Below are 24,318 nucleotides of genomic sequence, written 5' to 3' on the forward strand. Positions count from 1 at the left end.
AAACTTTTTAAAAAGTTTATTGTAACTAACAAAATAATTTCAGATCAGGATTATCCTAGAGATTGTATTTGATGGGCTAGATAAATATTTAGAGAATGCACACTGGTCTCAGACATATTGGCCGCCAAAGCGCCCTGAGCCCGAGTGCCTTCAGACAGGACCTGCGCACACCAGTCTACCAACATTCTGACCCGGTACCCCACATCTGGTGGCATCTCCTACTGCGTCCCTCCCTGTGGCCCCTACCAATTGCACATATCAAATCGCCTCACAGTTTTGAATCGTCCTGTTTAAAATGTCCTTTTCTGTGAACCTGGGGCACAGACAGGACAAAAAGAACATGAGCCCTCCGGATGGGAACATGCCCCCATGAGAACACCGCCACCCCTATAGGCCGGTATTTCCTTTCACTGTGCTGTTTCCTGGGGCGGGATGGCTGACAATTAAAAATCCTCTTCAGGCAGATGCGAGGAAGAAGAGGTGGAGGTGGAGGTCCATAGACATGGTAGGGCGGGGGTAGAAGAAGTCAGGGTGAAAACGCACAGGGGAATAGAGCAAGGAGCAGGCTGCGGCCAGCAAGGCTAAGCGAGGGACCCCCCACCACTCCCCAGGACCGTTTCCTCCCTTTCCTACGTCCTCACTGGAAATGACCCCTCTTTCCTTCCATTCTCATTACTTTATAAGAATGAATCCGAGCTGTTTCTTTCATAGCATCTATAGGACGTAATTTTCCAGTCCTCCTATCTCATCTATAGCTGAGGAAACGGAGGCCCATAGCAGGAACGGGTCTAAACTGCCGTTTTTAAAATCGCGTCTGAAATAGTCCAAATAGTCACTATTTGGAAATAGTCCAAGAAAGGTAAACAGATAAATCAGAGCTGACCTGCAGGCAGCCTTGCCTCTGCCCTGGGGGATGCGAGGGGACTCTGTGGAGAGGTCTGAACATACTGGTATAAAGTGACAGCCAAGTTTGGGGCCCGGGGCCTGCTCCAAAGCCACAGCAGCAGTGCTGTATGAACCAGATTTTCTTATCTGAATTGTAGAAACTCTGACCTCAGGGAAACTGCTCTTTCTGGCCCTAGCCAATTTCCGGAGAGAGCAACCAACTACTTGGAGCACGCCTTTCATATGCAAACCGACCACTATACCCCCAACCACTTCCTTTACCTGGCTCTCACAGAACTCTAATCCCGCAGGGTCACTGCTTCCTCTCCAGATCGTCCCCAGTCCCCCAGTCCCATCACCCCCAACAACTGGGGGGCGGCCCCTACGCCCCAGAGCCTGCCAAAATTATTCCAACTAGCAGATCCCAAACCTGTCTACTCAGAGCCCCTGCCAAGCCTGTTCTTGTCACTAAAACCGTAACAAAGTCTCCCACCTCGTGCTCCCTCAACTCCCTCTGCCTCCTCAGTGGCTCTGGTGCTTCTTGGGAACTGTAAATAACAAGCTCTTTCCCACAGTAGGCTCTCCAGGTCTGCTGGCCTCACCATACCCAGATACTAAGACCCACATGTTAAAACAGGCCCATCCATAGAAGTCAGTGTTATCCTCAGACATCTTGGAATTTGGGTTTAGAAAATCCACACCCGGAAGGTGCCAGGGCTCTGGAATGAGGTGTCCCCTGGATGCCTTCAGAAATGAAGGGGGCGGCTTGGGGCCTGGAGCTACAGAAGGAGGACAAGACTGATCCGCAGGGAAGATCCTGGCAAGTAGGCCGACGGTTCAGAGGTACGGAAGTGAGAGCAGCTTGAGAGGGAGGGACAGAAAGAAAACAGGACTACCACGCAAGTCCCTGGCAGCAGCGGCCAGGCTCCTGGTCGGCCTCAGCCATCCAGCTCCTCCCTGATGGTGATGCGCAGGGGACAGATGCGCAAAGGCTCAAGGGGGCCATCCCCCCGCGCACCCCCCAGGTAGAAGTAGGGCCGCACCTCCCCAAAGCGGGCGTGGAAGGTGTAGAGGTGGCAGTGGCTCTCGGCATCGTAGAAGGACAGCTCGCCCTCCTCACACTCCAGCTCCACACGCAGGCGGCGAGGGATGGCCGGGACCAAGGGCGACGTTGCTGGGTCCGAGGTCATGCAGTGGTCCCCATCCACCCCCTGTGTGCGGCACACGTACCAGAAGCCCGAGCGGGTGTCGTGGTAGCAGCTATGTGAGTGGCCCTCAGCGCCAGCATCCTGGCGCAGCCGCACCACACCCACCCGCCAGCTTGGCAGCCCCCCCAGGTCCACCTCCCAGGTGTGGGAGCCCTGGGAGAAGACGCAGGAGCCCAGCAGGCAGGGCGCGGAGGAGAAGCGCTCCGGGTTCTCCACCTGCACTCGGTAGCCATGGTTGGTGACGCTGGTGAGGTCATCGGACACAGATAGCCAGCCGGCTGCGGTGTTGGGATCGAAGCTGAAAGGCACTGAGAGCAGAGGCAAGAAGTGGGGAAAAATCAGCAAACCTCATGGGCCGCCCTTCTGCCATGCCAGCGGTGCCTCCATTCCCCCCAAAGTGACCCACTGTGTCCCACCTGGCCCCAGCGCCCAGAGGGAGCTGTGTGGGACTGAGAGGCCGTGTTTTGGGTTGAGCTGTGCCCCACCAAAAAAGAGGCTGAGGTCCTAACTGTCAGTACCTCGGAAGGCACACTTATGTGGGAATGGGGTCGCAGACGTGATTAAGATGAGATCAGACAGGAGTTGAGTGAGCAGACACAGACATGTGAGGGGAGAAGGCCAGATGATGACAGGGACCAAGATCATGGGGCTACAGCCACCAGCCAAGGACAGCCAGTAAACACCAGAAGCTAGCAAATGGCAAAGAAGGCTTTCCCTATAGGATTCAGAGGAAGCATGGCCCTGCTGACATCTTCATTTTGGACTTCTAGCCTCTGGAAGTGTGAGCAAGTAAATTGGTCATCTGTAGGGCTCCAGCATGCAGTCCTTTGTTACGGCAGCCAAGGGAAACCCACAGAAGCAGGGACCCCGGTGCTCACACAACTCCCTCGATGACTGAGAGAAGCATGTAACATTCCTCTGGGTCACTGACAGCTCTCCCTCTAAAATCCTGAGGTCTCCGTCAGCTTGGGTTGCTACACAAAAATACTACAGACTAAGTGGCTCAAACAACAGACACGTCTTTCCCACAGTTTTGGAGACCAAAGTCTGAGATCGGGGTGCAGCACGGTTGGGTTCTGGTGAGGCCCTCTTCGTGGCTCACAGACAGCCACCTTCCTGCTGTGTCCTCACAAAGGGGAGGGAGGCAGAGAAAGCCAGCTCTCTGGTGCCTCTCCTCATCAAGGCACTGACATCCTGGGGCTCCACACTCGTGACCTCACAGGTCCCAATCACCTCCCAAAGGCCCCCATCATCTCCGAATGCCATCACATCAGAGGTTAGGGCTTCAACATATGAATTAGAAGGGGACAGAAACACTCAGCGCTTTCGTCATCCATATGATACAGTTCTGGAGAGAGAGGGCAGCCAGCTCCTCTTTCTGCAGAGGTGGCCAAGTGTCAGGACCCAAAGAGGAAGGGGTCTGCCAGGAGAGCTTGAGCGGTGGGGCACCAAGGGAACTGTGTGTGAAAGGGGCTGGAGAAGCTCCGATGGGGTGGAAAGCTGGGAGAAACGAGGCTCGTAGGAAGTACCGCCCCTGTCTGGAACCCCTGTCCACACTGCCCACTCACCAGATTCTACAGAGGTGACCATCTTCCGCCAGACGCGGTACTGCAGGGAGTCCAGATACTTGCAGATGTCGATGAGCATGCCCGGCTGCATAGGCTCCGGCTCCATGGTGCAGAAGAGGCTGGGAAAGGAGAGTTGGGCCAGGTGGGCAGGGCCAGAGCCATGCATCCTGGGCCTAACCAGGTCAGCCGGAAACAGGCAACAGGGCTCATTCCTGGCCACTCTACCCAAGACAGACCTAGACTGGGCTCTGATGGGAGAGGAGCCAGAGGCCAACCAGGCAGCTCACGGCTCCTTAGGACTGAGAATGCAGGCCCGACCTGGCCCCACTTGGATAAATATAGATAGGATAGAAGCTTCTCAGACACAGGGCCCATCCTTGTGGGCAGAATCTGCTCATGGGATGTCTGAGGCAGAAGGGACCTTAAGGGTCCTCTAGTCCCAATGTCTGGAGGTAACACTGGCCTTTGCTTGAACACCTCCAGTAACAGGAAACTCACTATTCTCCTAAACATTCTCTTCCATCTTTGTGCAGCTCTGACTGGGATACAGTTCATCACCGTGAACCCAACAGACATCAACAGAAACCAATGTGTGCTGAGGCTCTCGGAGGTAGGGGCTAATCAAGAGATAAGCCTAGGTGTTGGGAGGACCCACTGAGAAACACAAGCAGTGTGCAGGATGACACATTTTCTCCCCGCATAGTGGGTGGTCATTTTCCACACTCAGGAGAACAACACCTCACCAGTGCCAATCCAAGTGCAAGGCCTTGAAAGAGGGCTCTCTCACCCTGGCCAGTCCCCCCACTCCCACTGTATTACACCCAGCTGGCTTCATTACCTGCCTGGCCCTGGAGCCACTGGAGCTGGCTGGCACCCCTGGGATTTCTGCCTGCTCTTCCCCTCCCCTCCACCAGCCTTGGCAACTTACCGGCGTTTTCGGCTTTTGTGTTTCTAACAGAGAAAAAAAGACAGAGACATAAATACAGGGAAAAAAAAAACAGAACAAAACAAAACCACATATACACATAAGTTTCTGACCTCAAAATGAGTCCTATATCCCATGTTCATGGATCAGAAGATTTAACATTGTTAAGATGGCAAAACTCCCCAAACAGATCTACAGAGTCAATAAAATTCCTACCAAAATTCTAGCTGGCTTCTTTGCAGACACTGACAAGCTGATCCTGAAATCCATATGGAAATTCTAGGAACCCAGAATAGCCAAAACTGTCTGGGACAAGAACAAAGTTGGTGGTTCACATTTCCTGATTCCAAAATGTATTAAAAGCAATAGTAATCAAGACAGTGTGGTATTAACATAAGGAAAGACACTGGAAGTCGAGAAGTAAACCCTCATATTTACTGTCAACTGGTTTTCTATAGGGTGCCAAGGTCATTCGATGAAGAATGGTCTTCGGCAAATGGTGCTGGGACAACCTGATATCCACATGCAAAAGAATGAACCTGGGATTTCCACCTTCCACCATATACAAAAATTTTTTAAATTAATTCAAAGCCTTAATTGTGGAGCTAAGCCTATAAAACTCACAACCTTGGATTAGGCTATGGTTTCTTAGGCATGACACCAAAAGCACAAACAGGAAATAAAACACAGCTAATCTGGACTCCATCACAGTGAAAAGCTTCTATACTTCAAAGGAAGCTACCAACAATAACAAATAACCCAAAGAATGGGAGAAACTATTTATAAATCATGTATCTGATAAAGGTCTAATATGCAGAATATATAAAAACTCGTGTAATTCAACAACAAAATGACAAGCAACCCAATTTAAAAAATGGCCACAGGGCTGGAATGCACAGTTCCCCAAAGATATACAGATGGCCAACAAGTCCCCAAAAAGGTGCTCAACAGCATTAGCCATCGAAGAAATGAAAATTAAAACCACAATGAGATACCACTTCACACCCTGCAGTGGCTAGTAAAAATAAAAAAGAAAAAGAAAGAAAAAAGAAAAAAGAAAAAAAGGCCAGTGTTGGCAAGGATGGGGAGAAATTAGTCCTCATCCACTGCTCAGGGACTATAAACACCAGTGCAGTCGCCTGAAAAGCTGTGTGGCAATTCCTCAAACAGTAACACTTACTAGTTACCATGTGATTCAGTGACTCTATTCCTAGGCACATACCCAAGAGAAAGGAAAACCTGTGTCTACACAAAAACTTGCACATGCATGTTTATGGCAGTGTGATTTGTAACAGCTCAGAAAAACAACCCAAACGTCCATCAATTGATGAATGTACACATAAAACATAATATATCCGTACAAGGGAATATTACTCAGCCATGCCTGATACACACTGCGACAGGATGGAGTTTCAAAACATTCTGAGTGAAAGGAGCCAGTCACAAAAGGGCTGCAATCAGATTCCACTGATGGAAATCGTTTACAGAAGTGTCCAGACAAGGCAAATCCTTAGAGGCAGAAAGGAAATCAGCATTTGCTGAGGGCTAACGGTGGCAGGTGGGGGGTAGGGGGCCAGGCACAGGAAGGCAACAGCTTAAGGGTATGAGGTTTGTGTTTCTGGAGATGAAACGTGCTACAGTTGATCACGGTAATGGATGCACAACTCTGTGAACAAAGAGTAAAAAGCACTGGACTGTACAGTTTAAGTGAGTGAATTACACAGTGTGAGAATTGTATCTCAATAAAGCTGTTATATTATTTTTAAAAAGTCATAAAAGCATCCCTGAAAGCATAGTGGGTCCTGGCCGCTCCCAATTTCCTAAACAGAAACAGCAGAGAATCAGCTTTTAGAACCCACCAAATGATTTTATGATCAGGGGCATTTTGGAGACAGGAGACACCAGGGTTCAAAGCTTCATGTGAGGCGGAAAACCCACAGGAGTCACCAGCCAGGATGTGACAGCTGGCCCGAATGCAGGCTGTATCTGTCCCTTCTCAATCCACTCTACAAACTCTCCCCTTTCCAGAGAGTTCAGCTGTTCTCTAAGTGAAGGAGATAGCTCACTATCCTGACTGATTTCCAATTTCCAAACTAGCTTTCCAGTTACAGACATATCTCCATAAGACTCATGGGCAGGGGGCAAGAGGGGGGCACAGGTGTGAGAAACATAAAAAGTAAAAAAGAAAATGAACTAAACATGTAAGTTTAAAAAGAGAGAATAGAGTCATCCTTTTCTTAAGAGAGCAACAGAGAACATAAAAACATATTTAAATTAAGAATTAAAATAATTGTATAATTTTAGAATATTCTAGTTTGTCTTCTTTCTAAAATCCTATAACCTCCATCTAATCATGAACAAAACATCAGGCAAACCCAGACTGAGAGAAGAGTCTACGGGCTACCTGATCAGCAGTCCTCAGGCCTGCCAAGGTCATGAAAAACAAGAGTAAGACACTGTCACAGACCAGTGGACACTGGGGCATGGGACAACTAAGTGCGATATGGGTCCCTGGACTGGATCCTGGAGCAGAAGGAGGATATTAATGCAAAAACTGGTGGGCTCTAAATAAGTCTGGAGTTTAGCTCATTATAATGCACCAAGGTCGGGTTTCTACGGACAAATGTGCCAGGAGGTGATACACGGTGTTAACAGTGGGAGGACCCAGAGGTCTCCAGGGCACCCAGCATTACCTCTGCAACTTTTCCACCTTGTTTACAAGGTACTCAGCTGTACTGAGGTGCAGAGAAAGAAGAAACAGAGAGAGAGCGAGCAGGAGTACGAGAGGCAGGGAGAGGGACAAGGAAAGGAGAGAGGCAGAAAGAAGCGAGAAGGCCCCCAGAAACTCTGTCCACACTGCTGAAAGTCCCCTCGGCCTCCTGACAGGCAGGGTACCTCCTCCGGGGACTCCTCCAGCCCAGCACCCCAACACTGCGGGAAGACTGGGGGGGTGGCGGGGGCCGGTGGTCTCCGGCTCCCCATGGGCTCCCCAACACCTGCCCGCTGTCCCTGAAGCCAGACGGTGAACCCCTCACCATGAGAAAAGAAACATCATCCTCCTTCATCTCCACCTGCAGCCGCTCGATCTCCTGGGCTAGAGCTTCTGTGTCTTCCGCCAACCGCTTCATCTTCTCCTCCACCAGACGCTGCTTCTGCCTCGCCTCCTCGGCCATGGCATCCAGGATGGCTTGCTCCTCCACACGCAGGAACTCGCGGAGTTTGTCAAACTCCTGCCGGATTCGCCCTTCCAGCCAGGCAGCCTCCACCTACAGCACAGAGCAGGATGGGCCCACGGAGGCTCAGGCTCAGAGGGAACCTCTCAGGCAGCATGTGGCCTCGGGGCTCTCAGGATTCAAGCAATGGATCTCTCTAATCAATAGAAACCAGGGGTAGAACCCCAACAGGTAACATACAGATGCAGTTTTATTAGCATAAATCTGTAAGTTTAAAGTCACACAGCGTAATGAGATTGTCTCGATAAATTAAGAAAATCAAATCAAATCTGCTTATCGATGACACCTGTTGTCTAGATCTTCAACACACAATATTCTGTACCTTGGTTCTGTGCAACATAGCAAGGGAAATCCTGAATCACAGAAATGAACTGTTGAAAATAACAACGACTTTTAACAATTATCTGCCTTCCCATCTCGGGACTTCAAATCTGTCTGATCCAGAGACTTACCAAAAGAAGAGTAGAAGTATTTATTTTAAAGCTGAATCATTCCCAATATGTGTACCCCTAATCATAACTACAAAAACCTTTAAAAAAAAAGTTGTAACAGGGGTGCCTGGGTGGCTCAGTTAGTTAAGCATCTGCCTTCGGCTCAGGTCATGATGCCAGGGTCCCAGGATCGAGCCCCACACGGGGCTCCCTGCTCAAAAGGGAGTCTGCCTCTCCCTCTCCCCACTCATGCTTTCTCATTCATTCCCTCTCTATCAAATAATTTTTTGTTAAGAAATTTTTTTTAAAAGTTAAAACAAAACCATAAATGGACTCAAAGAAAAAGCAGAGAAATAGTACTCATCTTGGAATGAAGAAGACCTTTTCTAATAAAAAACTGAGAAACTGTGGTACGCCTGGGTGGTTTAGTTGGCTAAGCACCTGCTTTTGGCTCAGGTCATGTTTCCAGGGTCCTAGGATCAAGCCCTGCATCCAGCTCCCTGCTCAGCGGGAAGCCTACTTCTCCCTCTCCTACTCCCCCTGCTTGTGTTCCCTCTCTCAGTCAAATAAATAAATAAAATCTTTTTAAAAAAGAAACAAAACTGAGAAGCCTCAAAGAAAAATGTGATCACTGAATAGACATTAACAGAAGTAGTTTTGAATGGTAAGAGACTACTAATAAAGTTAAATGCATAAATACAATTCCAAGAGGACCAATGGAAAAACAACTCAAAATCTGTGCTGTAGCAATCACAAATCTCATCTTCGGACTGAAAGTTCAATATATGTTCACGGCTCTCACAGTGTGATGACAAAATAGTCACTGAAAAAAATGAAACTGACCCCAAAAAAGTAAAAATGATTCACTGGAAAAGAAATGACAAACTGGGAAAAATATATGTAACATGTAACTGTTTTTCTTCTTAACATACAAAGCACTCTTACGAATCCACCAAGGGAAAAGACAGATATTAAAAAAAAAAAGCACTCACAGAAGAAACACAAATGGCTTTGTACTTGTAAAACAGTGTACAAACTAACAAAGAGATTCAAATGAGAAGAGATGGCACTGTCGAAATACCAGGCTCAAGAGACTGATTGTGCATGGTGGGAGGCAGTGAAATCCAGGATGATTTTTGTCACACAGGAAGATAAAGACCAGCAGGCAGCAAAAACTCACCAGCGTAAAGTCAAGTTCAGCCACCCTTCCTGCTGGCAATCTGGAACCTCGCATCAAAGGGGCACTCAAAGCCTTCACTTCCCTCATCAACCTGCACTGACTGGGTTTAGGGGAAAAGCAGGGATCACTTGGAAACCCTGGAATCTTCACATGGGGCCATGTCAGAGTGCCACAGTGCCTGGGCCGGGCAGACAGGGGCCATCACCTGGCCATACAGACATGCCCCAGGCACCACCACCGCAGTCGGGCACAAGGCCAGCCAGGGGAACAGGGCTGACCACAAAAGGAACTCGAGTGACAGAGGTGAAGCTCCATGATTCCACAGTGCCTGCAGGTAAAGCAACTTGCCATGCGGAAGCCAGTCACTAAGTGTCTGGACCGGGAGCTCAACGGTGCAATGGCTCTGACAACGTAACATAAGGTTTCACTGAAAAAGTGAAAACCGCCGCTCACAGCAGTTCAATGGTCCATAAAACATGAAAATGGTGAAGGGCTTTTCTCTGTTGGGCACTTCACATGCATTATCCCAACTGAATGTTTATAAACTTCCTAGTAAGACAGAATTGTCCTCTTTTTATAGATGGAGGGATTAGCTTAGAGGGGGTGGGGATGGGCCTGGAGACTGGGGTCTGGCTTTGAAAGCAGTTCTGCTTTGCAGTTACTGCCCTGGTCACCAACATTTCACAATCTTTCCTTCTGCTGTTCCACCAGCTCTGCAGCTCAGGGGACAGACAACGGCCAGAGATTAGTGAGGCGCCTTCTGAGCCTGGTCCCCTCCCACGGGCACACGGGCACAGGCGGGGAGTGCCAGGCAGCCCAGGCTGGGGGTGGGGGTGGGGGCTCTTAGTTGAGCAGTACTTAGCAGAAGCACTCACCCAGGGAGTGACAGAGCAAAGCCAGCACAACCCAACGGAAACCCAGCTGCCCATCCACACGGCACTCAGAGGGAGAGAGGATGATATGTATAAACAAGGAGGGTGGGGAAAGAAGGGAGACAACTCCTTCACTCAATTTACAAACATTTATTGATCACCTACTGTGAGCCAAGAACTCTCTCACATAGTAGTGTAGCCTTCATTATATTCTATTGGAAGCAAATAAAAAAATAAGTAAAAAATGTTAACTGCAGGTAACAAGGTATTCTGAGGAAATCAAAAACAGGGAGACATGAGTGCAAGTAAAGCGGAGAATTACTTGGGGAGGGTGATCAGGGAACACTTCTCCCAAGGGATGTCTGAACAGAGATCTTAATGCCAAGCTGCTCCTTATGGGAGGATCTGAGAAGATGTAGTTCCCTGGAGGGACAGAAAGAAGGCCAATGTGGCTGGAGCCAAGCATGGGAGGAGATGAAGCCGAGGGCCAGGCAGGGGTTGGACGAGGGCCCTGGAGGCCACAGTGAGGAGTCTGGACTGCAAGGGTGATGAAGCCTCTCGACAGTTTTAGGCAGAGGAGTGATACAATCCATGTATTTTTCAGAAAAATCAGTCCACTCTGTGGAGATGGACTGCAGAACAAGAGCGAAAGCCTGGGGCCCAAGTAGGAGGCCAGGTGAGGAACAATGGAGACATCCAATACTGAGGGTGGCAGGGGAAACAGAGCGTCCAGTGGACGTGATGTATTTTCAGTTAGGCCAGGACTGCTGAGGGAGAGGACCCGGGGAGGAAGAGGGGAAGAGGAGTAACTAAAGAGCCCCAGGTCATTGTTGGCATGAGCAACTGGGTAGATGGTCAAGTGCAGCACGTGCTAAAGTTCCCCCTTCTCACAGCTGATGGCATGGCCACGCCCACCCACTTAGGCCACGGCAGTGCCACCACAATCAGTCACCTAGGACAGGACTACGCTAGATCCTCAGGGTTAGAGAAGGCTGATTCTGTGTCAACAGCCACAGCCAGGGCCCGCCCACCCTAGCCTTTCCCCCACCAATTCCCCCACGGCCCCAGGTATCCCTCATCTCCCGGCCCAGCCAGAGCACTCACCTGATTGTGCTTGGCAATGGCCTCGTAGGAACGCCTCATGGCCCAGAAGGCCTTGGCTTTTTCCCGCAGCGCGTGCTCCATGTTCCTGCACTTGGCCTGCCATGAGGAATGAGAAGGAGCAACATTAGGGCTGGAGGCCAGGCAGGGGAGGACATACTCCATTTACAACTGGAATCCCACTTCAGTGTGGGTACAGCTCAACCACATTTACTCAACCCGTCCGTCCACAGGCTGCACGGTGTAACCCTAACCTTGACTCTGGTTTTTAGCTTGAAGGCTCTCAAACCCTTCTAACCGGCCCCTTTGTTTTATACCTGGTACAGATGGGGAGACATGGCGGAGGAGGTAAATGACCCATTCCCTTTCAAGCTAGCCACAGTACAGCTCAGAAGGGCATCCCGCTCCAGCCTACAGCCAGTACAGGCTGTCCATGAACCCCTGAGCAGTTGCCACTATACAGACCATGTGCTCACAGGCTCTCTTCATGACTTTCTAAACTGGACAGATCTGATTCCAGGTCAATCCAGTTATTCCTACAGGGCCTTATCTAAACTACCTGAGGGTTTTGTTTTTTTGTTTTTTTTTTTGTCTCCCCAATTCCCTACCTTATTGCAATATTCCAACAGTGCATGCGACACGAAAAATACTTTAATCACTGCTTTAATCAAATCCTTTTGGTTTAGTAGTTTTGTTTTTTTAAACTTAACTGTTAGTGCTCTGATCTCCTTGGACTCCTTGAAGAACCACTACCAGTTTGAGATTGGATTCCTCCCTTTTGTATTCAAGGTCTATCCATTACTTTCCATTTTATCCTTTTCTCTCGTAATTCTGAGAAAGCTTACCAAGTTTTCCTTTGGAAAAATAGTAACAATTCTAGTGGCAATAATTACAAGTGACTAGCATTTATTGAGCATTTACTATCTGCCAGGGAATATGCTAATTACTTCACAAATTATATCACTTAATCATCACATTATCCCTATTAGGTAGTAATATGATTAGCCTCATTTTATAAATTAAAAAAAAAAAAAAAACCACCCCAAAAGCACATAAAAGGAAGTGACTTGCCCATGAGCACACAGCTAGTATGTGGCAGGATAAGGACATTAACCTAGACAGTGGTGGTAGGCAGCCTCCAGGATGGCCCCTGGTGATCCTTCCCTCCTGTAAGATAGGAAAGTCTATTGCTTGAAGATTCCAAATTTGGGGGACATTTGTTATACAGCAATAGGTAACAGAGATTTGTCCTCAAAATCCTCATCCCCACCTGGACCTGATTCAGATGACAAGAATCAGGAGCTGATGTTGTCACAGGGTAAGAAGTTTGGGGATCTTGGGAGGGAGTGAGTGTATTCTGAATGCTAGGGGAACAGGAACCATTGGGGAACAAAGGGCAGATTGAAGGAGGCAGCCTCTAGAATGGTCCCAGTGGTCCCCACCTCTGGGGATTCATGCCCCAGTAGAATCTGCTCCCCATGGGCTGGATGTGATGACCTGCTTCAAACCAGCACAATGTGGCAAAAGCAGCAAAGGGATATCGCCTTAGACGAGGTGACTAAGCCTGTGCACATCCTTTCTCACCCCCCCCCCACTGCTTGCTCAGCTGGATGGAAGCCACCTGCCACGTTGTGATCCAGCCTGTGGAGTGGCCCACAGGGGTAGGAACTGAGGATGGCCTCCAACCAGCAGCCACTTGACTGAGTGAGCTAGAATGGGGACCTTGGCCTACTTCAACCTTCAGATGAGACCAGAGCATCGGGAGAGATCTGAGGCAGACACACCCAATTATGTCTTGCCCAGATTCTCGACCCACAGAAACCATGAAGTAATAGCTGTTTGTTTTAAACCACTGTTTTTGGAGATAATTTGTTTTGCAGCAATAACGAGGCTGGCTGTCCTGCTCCGCAGCCCATTCTTTTAACTGCTGTACTCCAGAAAATAATGATCTCTGTCTTCTGCAGGTTTCTTCTTTTCTACTCATTCTGGCCACTTTCATGATCTTCTTGAGTATACATAAAAGATCTTTTTGTTTTCTGTAGTATGACATCTCTAAAGTGTCTCCTCAAAGCAAAATAAAATCGGTATGAATATCCCACAAGGCCAGTGAAATATCATCCTTAGGTTTTGTGGGAAAAGATATTCTGTTACAAAGTCATATAATAAATTTCGAAACAATTCTGATTTGCCAAATAAGCATGGATGAAAGGAATGAAGCAACTGCCCACACACATTACCCAGGGGGTGTGCTGGCCCCAAAACAATGCAGCCCAGAACTCTGCCTTCAACCCGGACAGCTAGGGATCTACAGGCAGATAAAGACAGTGGTGGTGCGGGAGGCAGGGGTAGGGGGACAGTCCCTGTCCTCTCCCGAATTCTTGAAGCACCTGGACAGTTCTGGTGTAATGCAGCAAAGACCAACCCCCAAATGACCCTTCTCTGAGGCGAGTTGATGAGATCCACCACTGATTCCATTAGTAACAAGCTGTTACTACTGCACATGCGCTATGCCATCCGGCACTAAATTAAGCACTCAGGAGAGATGTTACTGAATTCTTACATTCCTGTGAGGCAGGCACTACTCGCTTCTTACACAGAGGAGAAAAGAGGGCCCAGAGTTGTTGAGTAACTTGCCAAAATTATACAGTTAGACTTCAGCAGAGCCAGGATTTTTACCCAACAATAAAGGCCATGTTCTTAGCCACACCACACATCCTATCTCATGAGGAAAGCTGGTACTATGTTTGTCTGCCTACCCTTAATGTTTCTGAAAGTGTCATCTTATTCCCAAATGTGTTGTCAGTTTTTAGTTCTAGAGTAAGTTTATAATTCTGTCAATACTTTGCCCAATCCCTTCAATAACCTAGCATGTTAATGAGTTTCTTCCCATAAATGTCAAACTAAACAACACATTTTAAAGACTAATGGCTACTACTAAACTGGAAACTAACCAAATATCCACTGAAAAATGGATAAATTATGGTATATTCATATAATGGAAAACTACTTAGCAATACAAAAGAACTAGTGACACATATAACATTGACAAGTTTGTATATATATATATATATATATATGAATTTATATACTTACATATATAAATATATACATACATGTACTTGTATATATTAACATGTTTATACGTATGTGCATATACGTATTGACCTAAGTTTACATATATGTAAATATATATAAATATATATATATAAATTTTGCCAGAACGAAGTTAGATACAAAAAAGTATACATGGTATCGTTCCATTTACAAGAAGTTCAAGAACAGCAGTGCTAATATATGGCGACAGAAATCAGAAGGTGGGTTGCCTCCTGGTGGACTGGCTGGGAAGAAGGGAGCTCTCCAAGGTGACAGGAATGTTCTGTATATCCTTTGGGGAGGCAAGTACCGTGTTTGTGTAACGCTTACAACTCTTCAAATGCAACAGTTAAGATCCCTGCCTCTTATTGTATATATTATACCTCAAAGATCTTAAAGCCTATAAAATGAAAACTTTAGAAGTTTTAGCCTTTTCTTGTCACTTATCTAGAGCATTCCTTCCTCAATGAAATCCCTTCAATTTCTCTCAGGTTCAATGAGTTGTTTTTTACCTTTCAATCTCTTATTTTTGGCAATTTATTTGCTTTGGCATAAAACATAAATGTGCCTTAAATATACATAAATGTGCCTTAAGTAGTTATAAACAGAACACCTTTGAATCACAGCCAGGACGTGTCCCTTCTCAATCTTATCCCCTTCTTCCTGTCAAGGAAACAAAGGTCCTAGTTTGTATAGCATTTCCCTGCCTTTCTTCAGAGTTCTATCACCCATGTACACATCCCTAATCTGAACAATATACTTTAATTTTGTGAGGTTTTTAACTTTGTATTAATGGAGCCGTTCTGTACGCATTCTTTTGTGTCTTGTTTCCTTTACCTTGACATTAAGGTTTGTAGGATTCAAACACATTATTGCATCTGAGTTTATCATTCATTGTTGCACTGTATGCCATGTATGAACACACCACAATCATTTACCCATTCTGGTGTTCATGGAGAGCTGGGCCATTTACAATCTTCAAGTAACACAGATAGCATGAACCTTCTTAGATACATCTCCTGGCCCACACGTACACTTGTCTCTGTGCAAAATATTCCTGGGGACAGGAATGGGCCACAAACATGTGTATCTTCAACTTTAGTAGATCATGCCAAACTGTTTTCTAAAGCAACTGTACCAGTTTATACCACACACGTGATATTAATGAAAAATGTTTATTAACCACTTGGATCTTTATTTCTTAAATACCTGTTCAAACCTTTTGACCATTTTTCAATGGAGTTGCCTGTCATTTTCCTACTGGTTTGAAGCAATTTATTATAAATGTGCAATATATGTCTTCCATGGGTTAGATATATAATAAGTATACTCTACTGTATCATTTATATTTCTTAATTTCAATATGGTCAAATTTATCAGGTTTTTTTTTCCTTTAGAATTAGGGCTCTGTGGTTTGTTTTAAAAATACCTCCTCCCTTCCCAAACTGCTTAAAAAAACAAGCCAAACGGACAAAAACAAAAAAACCCCTCCATATCCTGAGGTCACAAAGATTATCTCCTGTATTATTTAAGCTTTCCGGCTTTCTTTCTCATTTAGGTCCAACGTGGATAACCTGTGGTTTATCCCGTGAATGATGTGACCCGGGAGCTCGCCGCCTCAGAACCATTACTTAGAGTACTAAGCCTTCCCCCCTGATGTACAGGCCACCTCTCCATACATCAAACAGATGTTTCCAGTTCTCTAGTCTCTTCCCCTGACCCACTGTCTTCTGCCAACATCACACAGTCTTAACTTTGACAGCTGTTAAGATAAACTAAGAGCTAGATGTCTCCTAAAGAATGTTTTGGCAATCATTGGCTGAGTTATCCTTTTTTTCCCCAAGATTTTATTTATTAGAGAGAGAGAGTGCATGCACACAAGCAGGAGGACTGGCAGGCAGAGGGAGAAAGCAGTCAGGTGAGGAACTTGATCCCAGGACCCTGGGATTATGACCTGAGCTGAAGGCAGACTTAACCAAGTGAGCCACCCAGGTGCCCAGCTCTCTGAGTTTTCATACAAATATTGGAATCAGCTTGCCAAATTCCACAAAATGTCATGTGGTGATTAGCACAATCCTGACTCTATAGATCAGTCTGGAGATAACCGACATCAAATACTGATTCTCTTAATCTATGAACATGGTATATTTTGCCACTTAGGTCTTTGATATCTCTCAATGAAATTATGTATCTTTCTCTGTCAGATGTCTGCACTGTTACATTTATTGTTAGATACTAACAATATATATTGTTTTATACTATATCTTTTTTTATGATTGCTGATGTACAGAGATACAATTGATTTTAAAGTTGATTTTGCAACCAGCATTCTTCTAAACTCATTTATATACATAATTTATCTGTAGCATCTTTTTTTATTCTCTGCAACAGAAATTCCTATGCAGATATATGCAATTATATCATCTGCACATCACGCCATTGTAGTTTCCCTCCTTCCTAACCTTATACATTTTACTTGCGATTCCTATCAAAGCGGCACAGAACTGGGTTGTTTTCTTATCTAGCTGACTTCTGTCACTTAACTGGAAGAGTTAACAGAATTACCAGGTACATTTGCACTTAAACCTACCACCTTGTTCTGTGCTACTTGCCCCACTTGTTCAGTATTTCCTTCTCTTCCCCTTTTTTGGGATTGACGATGTGTGTTTTATTCCACTTTTTCCCTTTCCACGCATTTAGTGGTTAATCTAGGAAATACTGTATTTAAACAGTATGAATTCAAATGAATCTAAATAGTACACTTTTCATGTTTGCTTTAGATACTCTGATTTTAACCCTAAGCATACGTGTATCCACTCAAACGGACCATTCAGGGACTGCATGTAGCCCAGAGCATGTGCTGAACAGGCAGAAGCTGCCCGCTGACTGGAGGGGGCTCGGCTGTGAAGCCTGGTCTGGACGAATACGGGTCATCCCCAGCCTGGATGGAGCTAACTGGCTCAGGACAGATGCAGAGCATCACCCAGACCCCAAGCCCAAAACAGCAAGTGAGCTGTGATTTTAGTTTCAAATTACAACACTCAGGATTACTTATTTATAAACATGCAAAACAGGAAGTTTTTTATTTACACTAAAGGATTCAGAATGTGATTCTATAGTCTACATCGTTTATTTAAAAAAATTACAATTTGCTTAAGCAACACATTTCAAGGGTGTATTTATTACCCTAAGGACTTTACAAAATTGTTTTGCCCAAAATATCCATTAACACAGGTGCTGTATGGTGTAACAGAAAATGGGAAAGGCCCAGGTAAGAGAAAGAATAAATACTATTTCCCACGATCATCACCACACACCTGCAGCCAGGGCTATCCAGCCCAAGCCAGGTTTTCTGACTTCCAAGACCCTATATATGCTGTTGCTTGTAATTCCTGTCTGCACCACCCAACTCTCTCAACAAGGCTTAGAAAACGCAGCTCAGGCTCCCTTCAATTCCTCCAGAGAGCCATTCTGATCTCCCCAGTAGAGCTCAGGTGCACCCTGCGGGCTCTCGTAGCTCCCAGGTACACCTCTATCACCCCACTCATTACCACTAGATAATCAATCACCTCACTTTCCCAGGAAGGCTGCGGGCTCCAAAAAAGGGCAGGTCCTCTGGCCCAGCACAATGGTGCTCAATAAACCTTCGCAGAAGCAAAGGACGCCTGCCCTGCAAGGGTAGCAACTGTCCCATCCATGCATATCCCCAGGTTCAGCACAAAGTGGACACTCAGCTACCAACCTGCCCAATCAATGAGTCCACTAAACCCTTATGTTCTTTCCACTACGCCACACCGCCTCCTGGACTGAAAGTTAGGAGACCTGATTTATACCCTTGTCTTTGTCACTAACAAAGTGAGTGAGGTGAGGTGAGGACTTTGGCAAAAGCTTGCTCTCTCATTGGCAATCAGGCTCTAGTCCTTAAAAATGAAGGCATGGAAGCATCTACAGACTCTCCAACTTCACTGTGAAAATGAAGAAATGCAGTTTTCTGTCCATGCTTACCTAGCTCATCGCCAGGGTTTCTAGGCCTCTGCTCTTGTCATTTTCCCTACGTATATCAAACACTTGTTTTCAGGCAGACAGACATAGCAGCAAAGAGCTCTGCCACTGGGCCCTCAAGTTCAAATCCCTGCTCCGTTTAGCAGCAGATGATTCCGAGTGAATTCCTTCTCTTCTCTGCACCATCTCCTCCTGTGGCCAAGAGGAATGAGACTACCTCGCTCGCAGGACTGTTCTGAGGCTCCCACTAGTGAATCCATGTAAAGTTCTCCAAGAGCGTGCCAGGCATGTGTTGGCTCTCACCACTCTTAGGTGCCACTCAGGGATGGGTAATTTAACTCTCCTACTGTCAATTCCTCAAGTTTCTTACACGGATAGCATAAATGCCTCCAAGACAACTTGATCTCGCCCAGATCCCTTTCTTATCTAACCCCAACCCAGTCTCCTGATCTTCCTTTCCCCTTGGTGTTTGTGTACTCCTCATGAAGCAGGGATCCACAACAGTGCCTGGTGCAAGGGTCCCATGCATGACTCAGGACCCTCACTGAGCAGTGTTCAGTAAGCCCCCAGCCCTGGATACTTGCCTTATCAAGCAGGCAGTAAATGTCCACGCAACTTGGACATGGTAGCGCCTGGCCCATAAGGGGGGATCCAGATGGGAGGGCACAGTTGGGAAAATGGTGGTAAGAATTGCAAGGGGAGGCAGACTTAAGGACAACATGGAACATTCCTAGGTAAGATTTGGCCAGACTGATTCTAAGAAGAACCCCAGATGGGGAATGGATTGGGGCTGGTACAGGAGGAGCCTGGAGGGCAGAGAATGGCTCTCATGTCAGAGCCATGGGATGGATAAGAAAGTGATCTGGACAAGGCAGGGACCTGGCAGGAGATCAGGGCAGGCTTGCTTTGATGATGCAAGGCTGAGCAAATGCCAGACAGGGAGTCAGGAAATCTAAGTTTTAATCCTAGACGTACCTTCCCCATTCCCTGCCAATGTCAGGAACTGCTGCATTTCTCCAAGTTTCTGATTTCTCACTAGTAAAACAGAATCCTCTCCTCACAGTGCCCCGTGGCTCTGGGCCTGTGTTTAGGGATCTGCTAGTTTTCCACAAGAGTTTTCAATTAGGTTTTTCATTCAATGACCACCCCCCCCCAAAAAAAACTACAGTAAACCTTTTGCAAGTCGCCTTATAAACAGTGCGACACACACACGCTTTCAGTTCCTACAACTTCAGTGCCAGCATCCGTATTTGTTAACAACTTCCTTGATGCCAAACTACACTACTTTCACTGTCCTGGCCTCATAAGGATAGAATGAGCAGAAGCACACTGAACGGGTGAAGGATGTGCCAGGTCTGAATGAAGTCTGGCTGATCACAGGGAAAGATTCGGATCTGCAAAGAGGGAAATTTAGACCGGCACATCAAGTAACCACTTAGAAGAGGGTTAAGGAGCATTGTCAGTCTGACAAGTATCGTCAGACAAGCCTCACAGCCGCCCAGAGCAGTGCTTTCGTTTCAGCCAAGTAAGGCCCGGTGATGAATATTTCAACTAGAATTCAATGGATTTTCTTTGCACCTTATCTGTAAACCATTGCTATTGTCGTTTTACTGCCTCTATGTGCAGTAAGCAAGAGGAATTCACGCTAGCTTAGCATTTGTATGTATGGCATATATTTTAAGTCACAGTGTTGCAACAGCCTTTCCTTGTTCAAGTTTGATAAACATGGGCCAAAGGCTGTCCCTTCAAGCTCCAACACGTACCTCAGCATTCTGGTCTCAACATTTCCAGCCTGTCTGGTATCTCAGCGGTTCCTTCCCTCACGCCCCACTGTCCTTAGGACAAAATCTTAGATCTCTCACATGCCCCGGATGGCCCTTGGGACCTGTCCTGGATACCCTCATTCCTGGCCCAAACGTCTCTGGCTTCCTACGTACCACGCCCTCTGCCCCACTAGCGCTGCTTGGGGCCCTGGCACTCAGTGAACCTTCGGAGCCTTCAGGTCTCTGTGAAATCGCTCCCCACCACACAAGAGCAGGTGCCTTGCTAGAGCCACCTGTCACCTGCTGTACTGTCCCTCCCAGGAATGTCCGTGTGATTAGTATTCAGTCATGACTCTCTGACTCCAAGAAGCCAGGGGCTAGGACTCCTCAGTCCTCTACTGAACACACCATGTGCCTGGCACAGTGCAGGCACCCACACGCAGGACAGTGGTCCTCGTCCACTCAAGCCTCTTAAATATCCACACATGACCCGCTGCCCCACAGCTCCCAGAACAGACAGCCAGCTCAGAAAGTTGTACCCGGGGACCAGAGAAGTTTCTCTCAAAGTCCATGACCAGAGTAGGGGCTGAACAAGGCCCCAGGTGAACTCCGTGTAATATGCTCTGGGACTTTGGACAAGTTACTTAACCTGAGACTCAGTGTCGCTGTCTGTAAAATGGGGAGAATAGTACGTATCTGTGGCAAGCTGAATAAAGATGTCCACATCCTAGAACTTAGAAGCTGTGAATGTATTATTTATATGACAAAGAGGACTTTACAGATGTTATTAAATTATTATTTAAGACGGATGATAATCCTGAACTGTCTCGGTGGACTCAATGTAATCAAAGGGTCCTTGGAAGAAGGAGGAAGTTAGTAGAGTCAGTCAGAGAAGACAACGGGTAACAGAAGCAGAAGCTGGAATGATGGGCCTTAAAGGTGGAGGAGGGGGCCTCTAGAAGCTGGGCAAGGCAGGGAAATAAACTCTCTCCTAGTCTGCAACACCTGGATTTTAGGACTTCTGACCTCCGAAACTGTGAGAAAATGCATCTGCGCTGTGTTAAATTGCCACGTTTGTGGCACTGTACTACCAGAATGACAGGAAACGAATACACAGCCTCACAGGGGTTTTGTCAGGATTAAATGAGCGCATGGCACACAGTAAGAGCTCCCAAAGTGCTGGCTGGCATGGTTACTCCTTTCGTCAACTCCTCACGTGGTTGCCAGAGTGATCTTTCTAAGCACACATCGCATCACGAAGTCCCATCTTCAAGCTTTCAGAGCTGCCCACGGCATGTGACGGCAGCTCCTTCAGCCTCTTCTCCCAGCTCCCGCCTCCCAGACTGCTCCACGCCCAGCCAGCCAGCACAGCTTGTCCTGTCTGACTTGCCTCGATACGCCGTGAGCTCCACAGGGCAAGGGCTCGGTCTTATTCTGCGGCCTCAGCTCCCCTCACAGGTCCCAGAACACAACACAACACAAAAGCCCTTGATACACAGCTGTCCAACGCACTGATGTGACACTGAGCATGACACTGAGCACACCTGGGCTGCATTCTCCTTAGATCTTTCCAGACTGGACTCCCTACCTCCTCGTACAGCGCCCTGGGTGCCCATCAATCTGACTGCATCATCCCTCTGCTTAAAACCCTTCTACTGCTCCGTATAGTCCTTAGGATAAGGGCCAAGCCTCAGGCCTCATGGGTTCTTCTGCATTTCCATCTTTATTTTAACTACTCAGAAATTCTCTTAGTGCCCAGAAAGCCAGGCCTCCCAGCTTCTGGACCCTTATGTATGCTGCTGCCTCTGGCTGAAACACCCTCCCTTACTCTCTTTGCCTCGCTAACACCTCCTCATCCCTCAGATCTCTGCTTGAAACTCCTTGAAGGTATGAATTGTTGTTTATCACATGCCTTGCAGTATCCCTGGGACCCAGCAATACAAGGCACCTGCCGAAGGAATAGGAAGTTATCATTAGACCCTATATGCTTCCCGGCATCCGACTCACTCATCTTGAATCCTGGATTAGCCCAGACCTGGGGGTTCTGCCTTAGTGCTCCTGGCCTTGACCCCTACCCATCTTCCTGATCTGTACTTGTGACAGCCCCATGCTGATTGGTCATGACTTGATCCATGGTGCCCCCCCTACCTCGACCCCAGCCCGCAGAATGCCAGCACTTACTTCAGCTGTCCCAAATCAGGACCTGGCACTTCCACCAGTGGAAATGGGGAAAAGCATTGTTGTGGACCACTGTTAAATAAGGTAACAGGAGTTATAGGCTTATCTTTTTGACAAGCTACTATAGTATTCATACATACATACTGATGACATTCCCCTCTACCTGAACTCTGTCTAAATGTGTATGAAAATCTAACCAACTCTCGATATTTCTTAAGAAAGGCCTTAAAACAAACAAAACAAAAACAGTGTCTGGAGACCAAGCATTAGGGGTTCTCACAGTGCCTCCTTTTCAATACACTCAGCTTCCTACCAGCTAACCAACAGGTCTGACCCATGTGTTAGCAGGCGAGTAAATAAAACTTGTGTTTCACACCCTCCGCAATCTTTTAAATAAAACAATAAATAAAAACAGAAAATGCCAGAGTACAACAGATGTTTTCTCAGGCGAGTAAATAAAACTGGTGTTTCACACCCTCTGCAATCTTTTAAATAAAACAAATAAAAATAACAGAAAATGCCAGAGTACAACAGATGTTTTCACAGAGCTTTTGTTTCAAGTGATACATACACAGGACCGTACCATCACAATGGAAAAAATATGGGCTAAAGTCAGAACATGGGCTTACTATGGGCTAAGGTCAAAAACTGAAAATTCCTAAGCGGGCTAATCCTTGTTTTCTGATCATTTTCCCTTCTTATACCCAAGTAGTCTCCACGTTACTTCTATACCAAAATATTTCCTATGTCACTTTATAGCTATAAGAACGCTAGGCACTGAGGTGCTGAGAGGGACCCAGAATAAATCAGCCAGCCAAAGCCAACAGCCTCTCCACTCCTACACAACACATAGGGCCAGCTCCGCGAAGTATGTGACCCCTTTTGGAAGACCTTGAGTCTCCACATGTCTGGCCAGGTCTTGGGACTCCCACACCTCTAACTTGAATGAGCCAAGCTTCAAGACTCTTGGGCGGTACCCACACCTGTCCTCCTCACCCGCGCCCGGGCCACACCCTGCCGGCATAGAGGGTGCAGAGCCTCAGCCCTTCAGAAGTGGGTCAGGGGGCATCTTGGGAGCATCGTGTAACCCCAGTTCCCACACTTCCTGTTTACACTACCTCTTCACCCATCCCAGGCCCCTGGGTCGATCTGTCTGTAGGTGAGCCGAGTCGGAGCGCCGGCGGGTCCTGGCCGCAGGACGAGGGGCTGGCCCGGGCGCACAGGTCCGGCAGGCTGCAGCGGCGGGGGACGGGGTTGGGGGTGGTCAGAGGTGCTGAGTTGCCTTCCGGACCCGGCCACCACGTGCGCGCTCGGCGACCTCCCGCACACTGCCGCTCTTACCCGAAAGTCATGGGCAGTGTCCTTCACCGGCTGCACGCGGTGCCCCTGGTGCCGGGGGTCGGCCTGGCAAGAGCAGCACAGCAGCTCCTTGTCGTCGAGGCAGAAGAGGCTGAACTGGCCACGATGCGGGCGGCAGAGTCGCGGAGAACGGTGGCCCGCCCAGCGCGCGCCCTCGGCCTCCTCGCGCAGCAGCTTCTCGACCAGGTTGTTGAGGGTGTGGTTTGTGCGCAGGTCGGCGAGGGCCGCTCGGTCCTTGCACACCGGGCAGGTGGGCGCCACCTGCACCTCCCAGCAGCGGGTCACGCACACGCGGCAGAAGTTGTGCCCGCAGCGAAGAGTCACGGCGTCGCGGAAGGGGTCGTAGCAGACGGCACAGAGCAGCTCCTCCTTGAAGGAGCGGGAAGGCCCGGGGGACGCGGCGGGACCCAGCTCCATACCCGCAGTGGCGGGATCCAAACCTACAACTTTGGCCCCACCCCTCCCACCAGCCAGGAGGCTCCGGGACCCCGCGGAGAGCGGCGCCCGGCCCCTTCCGTTC

At 47.7% G+C, this 24,318-nt stretch overlaps 1 protein-coding gene across 2 annotated transcripts; it reads right to left on the reverse strand.

Annotated features, from left to right (window-relative positions):
- Nucleotides 1–554: 554 nt before the first annotated feature.
- Nucleotides 555–24,318, reverse strand: TRIM35 (tripartite motif containing 35). Of its 2 annotated transcripts, XM_032855651.1 has the most exons (6): nt 23,781–24,306; nt 11,407–11,502; nt 7,622–7,852; nt 4,590–4,612; nt 3,662–3,780; nt 555–2,401 (listed from the first exon to the last, which is right to left on the reverse strand). In XM_032855651.1, exons 1-6 carry the CDS (start codon nt 24,213–24,215, stop codon nt 1,824–1,826), a joined length of 1,482 nt encoding a protein of 493 aa, XP_032711542.1. In that variant the 5' UTR covers nt 24,216–24,306; the 3' UTR covers nt 555–1,823. The 2 variants fall into 2 exon arrangements, with proteins under 2 accessions (XP_032711542.1, XP_032711543.1); XM_032855652.1 differs by lacking the exon at nt 4,590–4,612 and having other exon boundaries at nt 2,243–2,401; nt 23,781–24,318.

Source organism: Lontra canadensis, unplaced genomic scaffold, assembly GCF_010015895.1.
Source record: "Lontra canadensis isolate GAN:19392208 unplaced genomic scaffold, GSC_riverotter_1.0 scaffold10, whole genome shotgun sequence".
Classification (NCBI taxonomy): domain Eukaryota; kingdom Metazoa; phylum Chordata; class Mammalia; order Carnivora; family Mustelidae; genus Lontra; species Lontra canadensis.